This window comes from Pundamilia nyererei, unplaced genomic scaffold, assembly GCF_000239375.1.
Source record: "Pundamilia nyererei isolate P.nyererei 1_Seehausen unplaced genomic scaffold, PunNye1.0 scaffold00038, whole genome shotgun sequence".
In the NCBI taxonomy this organism is placed as follows: Eukaryota; Metazoa; Chordata; class Actinopteri; order Cichliformes; family Cichlidae; genus Pundamilia; species Pundamilia nyererei.
Genome location: NW_005187439.1, coordinates 793,182 through 798,605, shown reverse-complemented (window position 1 = coordinate 798,605; position 5,424 = coordinate 793,182). Strand labels below are relative to the sequence as shown.

The window sequence follows — 5,424 nt, the reverse complement described above, 5'->3', positions numbered from 1 at the left end:
TATAATTAATGACTGTGCTGCCAACTGATAGATGTTGTGGCTGCAGTGGTCAACAAGAGACACCACATTCATCTGTTCACATAAAGTCTTCGCCTCTGTGAATATTACGATCCAAACACACCTGAGCAGGTCCTTTCTGTTGATGATGGTCTTCATATAGTCTGAGAGCTTCTTCTGCATTAAGGCCAGTCGTAACCAGGCGCGTCCTCTTCCTAGAGGAGTTCTGGTATCAAACATGGGAAGAGTGAGATTTGCACACACTAACAGCCTTTACAAGATTAAGGCAGCTAGCCGCGTTCTGGCATTGTTTAAAGCTCAGATGACATAATTAAAATCCAAGCAGAAGAGCCTTTTTTTGTAGGAAACTTTGAACAAACTCACTTGAGCCCGGGCAGGTCTTTTACGCTGGCAGTGATCTCTCCTGCCTCAGGCGTCAGCTTCTCAACCAACTCCAATGGTCCCCAGAAGGACTTGTTCTGCCCCAGGAAGGTCTTCTTAGCTGAAGATTGACAGACAACGATGAGACGGACAGACTGAGAGCGTGCATACAGAAAGAGCAAAAACACACTGGCCTCAATACAGTTAAAAGGAAACTAAAGCAGGAGTTTAAGACTAAATATTCCTTACAGCTATGTCAGCTGTACATTTTAATCTCTCCCATCTCACTGTCAAAAACTGTAAGGAGTTATAAAAGACAACACGAATGCAGTTTTTACTTTTCAGCCCGTGTTTCAGACAGTGCTCCATCACGACAAAGAACTGCTGCAGAGGTGCATAGTCAGAGTCAAGCGTGCGTCCCAGGTTGAGCGCAGACTCGATCAGGCCCTTGATGCTCAGTTTGGCCATGTTCATCAAGTTAAGCCTCTCGATTGCGATGGGATCCTTGGGATCTAAAAGACGGAGAAAAGGAAACAGACTTATAATTCTCACCTTCAGAATTTAACAGCACAAATAAATCAGGAACTAAACTCGTTTGAAAGTCAGCTCTGTATTTCTTAAACAGAAATTTTAAAAAAGTCAGTTTCCAGGAAGGTGAAATAAAGAATACACAGCAAGACAGCAAAGACTCCATCATTACAAATAGCTAAAGGAAGACAAACTCCAGGACTTACTGTGAAAAACCTTGTAAATCTGAAGATTATATACAGTTTTAATATAAACTATAAAATGTGTCTGCAAGAGAAATTGTCTCAATTAAGAGAATGTGAAAGTTTAATACAGTCCACTCGTTCTGCACGCCTGATCTATTATTTATGTCAGCATTTAACACAGAGAGGCTTTTAGTGGAGGTGCTCTATGCTGCCCTGCAGATTTGTTTACATTATTAATACAGTTACACATTTAAAGTTTACATTAGCATGTTCATCTTATTCTCTAACGCAAAATGTAAACAAATTAGCAGAGATCCTCGGCATGCTGGTATTAAAACTGTATAAATTTGTATTATAATGTTAATGCTGAAAGTAAAATAGAAAATTGGAGAAAACTGGGAAAAAAATTGAGGCAACTAAACAACGAGACCCTGAGAAATACTGAGCTGGTTCAGGAGGACGGCGTGACTTATCTGGGTATTTTATAGCAGTTACTGGTCTGCTTGATTAAAACCATTTTCTCCACCATCTCTATCTGGTGTTTTCCTTTGCAGCGACAGAAACAAAGAGCCAAGCTTTGTCATTTATCGTTGGGTTTTTTCCCCCCATGTGTCAATCTGAATTGTTTAAAAAAAGAATTAAAAAAAGAAGAAGAAGAAAGTGTCCATCTTTTATAACGCTTTCAGTGGAAACTACAGATCCATAAGCTTCCACCTCTGAAAAGTGACGCCAACGCTTTAGCTCCTTAAAGCTGCATTCTTCCTAATGCAGCCAGCAGGGGGCGATACCAGCGGCTGTAATAAGGTCGTTGACTCTGTACGTGTCTGTAGGAAAACAACCTTCCTTTATCTTTCTTTCTCTAACAACCTTATGGGACATATCACAAGTTTCAGGTCTTAGTAAATACAACATGAAGTTCATTTGTTTTAATGTTACAATGAAGACTTAAAAAGGTGGCTAAAGCAGAGCATGCTCTATTGTGTGGCTGATAAGTGTGCAGTGTCCCTCAGCTTCAGATCCAGCCCTCACTTGTTACCTCCAGTTTTTAAAACCACCAAGAGCGGTGGTGGAATCACATGGCAGGATCTCGCCAACCAATATGTGACGTCACGCTGGCTACATCCATCTTTTTATACAGTCTATAATAACAATACTACTACTACTAATAATAATAACAATAACAATAAACATATCATGAACAGTTATTATACAATAAAAATATTATGTGCATATGTTTAAAATATAAGATGTCCTGTATCTGTCCCTGTGGATCTGAATCAGTCTGAGAAAATGTTCAACAGGATGGAAATGATTACCCAGCTTGTTAAATTAAGCCATGTGGATAAACTGTATGAACATTAAAATAAATACTGCCACGTCTCCCATAAAAAGGTTTGACACTACCAGTGCTATGATAGATTTAAGCAACAAACTTGTGCATGTTGTCGTTATCAATAACAAGAACCTCAGAAACCTATGCAAAGTGAGTGAAGAGGAGAGAGAACTAAAGCCTAAAGCAGATGTTTCTGTTGTCTGTTAATGGGCTTCTGTAATGTCATTAAAGTGGACTCTTCAGCGGTGTAGGCTGAAAGCTGCAGCGCTTCATTTGCCAACTGAACTGCCTACGAGTGGCTGCCAGCTGGCCTGCTCGTGCTGAGAGTAGGTGTGGCAGTTTTAAAACAATAAAAACAGAGCACACAGTTATAGATATCTGTTTACAGTCAGGCTTGTGTTTGCTGCCAAATCTATAATTGGCTGCACTCCGCTTTGTCAGTGGGAGAAACTAAATGAAAATCATCAGCACACAAACATGTTTGTTCTGTGCAACTGGGATCTTCTGTAAGGAGCAACAGCTACCAAGTACTTGAAGCCTCCCAGCAGGACCTGGCTGCTTTGTTGTCCGCCCCTGGCTTATTTATAAGTGGCGTCATCCTGCTGCGTAACCCTCAATGAAATCAAACCCGTCGTGACACAGCTCACACCGTTCACCAGGTGAAATATGTTGCTTCTGGTGTCCGCGATGCACACCACCACGCCCTAACACATATCGCACTGTGCTCACAAACACTTCCTCAAACGCTGAGCTAATCTGTCACGTTACCTTCATGGACCGGCTCGGGGTCTGGCGTGAGCGAGATGTCGTTGAGCTCGCGGAGGCACAGCCACTCGCCATCGACAGAGACGCGAAAGTTGCACAGATAAATGGTCTCCCTGGCAGCCTGGGTGATCTTGTCTGTGGTGGGAGTCGGGGTTTCGCTCTGAGGCGTCAGATCAGACATGATGACTCAGCTTGTGCGAGGCAAAACCAACACCACCGAAGGGGAAAAGGGAGGGGGGAGGTACAAAAGATGCAGGAGCTTTGCGTTCCAACAGCCAGAGAAGGCCAGAAAAACAAGAGGATGAAAGATGAAAAGAGAATCAGAGGAAGAAACAAAAAGGACAAGACGGGAAAGGCCCACAGCAGCCTTCAGCAGGTGTTAGAAAGGGTGCTCCTCCTCTTTATGCATGCATCCTCCTCTCCTCCTTGCTACAACTGAGTGAAACAGGCTGCTGTCTGTGCCTTCTACTCCTCCACCGCCTCCTCCTCTTCAGCCTCTTGTTATCGCCTTTTGTGCCGACTGGGGATTTAAAATGCAACAGAGAGCACCGTGCTGAAAAATCACAGCCCTCCTCCGGTCAGCTTAGCACCGGTTCTCTGTGATTGGACTGCCTGCGCACCGCAGTGAATGCACTGGGTGGGTGTTGACCAAGATGGCTGACGGCAGCGCTGGGTACAGCAACACATTGTCACGTGAGCAGATGGTGCATGCGTAAAAAAAAAGAAGCTAAAATAAGGGGGGGAGGGGGGTCCCCGGAGTAACCAACCAAGGCTAATGATGCAGCAGAGGGCCTGTGTCTCTCTGAAGCATCAACAACATCCCCCCTCCTCCCAGTCTCGAACACAGGCCTGTCAGCTGGCTGCAGCAGAAAAACAGCAGCAGCAGTGAGCATGAAGTGCGCTTAGGGCCAAGGTTCCCGGTTTTAGGGGGGGGCCTTTTTTTTTTTTAATTCCCCCACCCTTTTTGGTACCCTGGGCCTAACACCTTAAACATCGAGCTGGATATTGACAATCAGATCATCTTTAGAGGATGACACTCCGTGCCATCAGAGGGCAACAAAAATAAACATGTGACAAATTTAATTGAGAAAGTTTTCACTTTTTTTTTTTTTTTTAATCGATTGCTTTGTTTGTCTGAAACGAACCTCTGTTTTCTCTTAGAAAGTAACGGCATGTGTTCAGTATAATACAGTCAAAAACTGCAGTTGCTTTAATGTTCACATGAGGCTAGAAAAGTGAGTCAATCCTCACAGATGTGTTAAAACCTCCAGTTTTACAGCAGAAACAAACATGTACAGTAAACAGCTTAGTTTCCATATTGTAACAACTTTATGGGGACGATTATTTTATACGCTTTCTACTTTGATTGACAGCCATCTGATCACAGGTGACTACAGCGTAACCAAACTGAACCTCTCTACTATGTTGCATTGGTATTTTGGGGGCAGCTTAAAGATGCTAAGGCACATAGTGCACAGAGGTCGCCAACTTTCTCCAGAGTTAATCGGTAGGACCTCAAACTTCACGTTCCTTCAGATTAGATCAAGAGCAGTGCACACAGAGCTTCGTGGAATGTGTTTACATCCCTGAGCAGCTGCATCCAAGCCTTATATCACCGAGTGATGTAAGATGCGGTGGTATAAAGGATACTACTAGACTCTAGTGGATTGGGCACATTTTCTCTGGAGTGGTGAATCACACTTCTCCGTCTGGCATTGCGATGGATGAGTCTGGGTTTGGCGTTTGCCAGGAAAGTGGTACTTGTCTGAGTGTAATGGGCCAAGTGTAAAGTTTAGAGGTGTTTCTATGATTATGCCGGGGGCTGTTTTTCAGAAGCTGGACTTGGCCCAAAGGAACTCTTAGCGCTTCAGCATAACGAGACATTTCGGAAAACTTCATGCTCTCGGCATTTTGGGAACAGTTTGGGGAACGCCCTTTCCTGTTCCAACATGAATGCACACCACTGCACAATGCAAGGTCCACAAAGACATGAATGAGAGAGTTTGGTGTAGAAGAACTTGACTGGCCTGCACTGAGTCCTGACCTCAACCTGATAGGACACCTTTGGGATGAATTAGAGGGGAGACTGTGAGACCACCATCAAAAATCCCCATAAACACTCCTAAACCTTGTGGAAAACCTTAGAAGAGTTCCAGCTTTCATAGCTGCAAAGGGTGGGCCAACATAGTATTAAAGCCGATGAATTAAGAATAGGATGCTACTCAAGTTTTATAC

The 5,424-nt window shown here is 43.7% G+C and overlaps 1 protein-coding gene across 1 annotated transcript in view; it reads right to left on the bottom strand.

Annotated features, from left to right (window-relative positions):
- Positions 1-3,910, bottom strand: part of rufy3 (RUN and FYVE domain containing 3) — a 12,485-nt gene extending 8,575 nt beyond the window's left edge. Inside the window, exons 1-4 of the mRNA XM_005730649.2 lie at positions 3,193-3,910; positions 717-890; positions 382-499; positions 26-223 (exon numbers count right to left, since the gene is read on the bottom strand). Of these exons, the coding sequence (XP_005730706.1) occupies positions 26-223; positions 382-499; positions 717-890; positions 3,193-3,370 (668 nt within the window). The 5' untranslated portion in view covers positions 3,371-3,910. The remainder of the gene's footprint in view (positions 1-25; positions 224-381; positions 500-716; positions 891-3,192) is intronic.
- Positions 3,911-5,424: the final 1,514 nt, after the last annotated feature.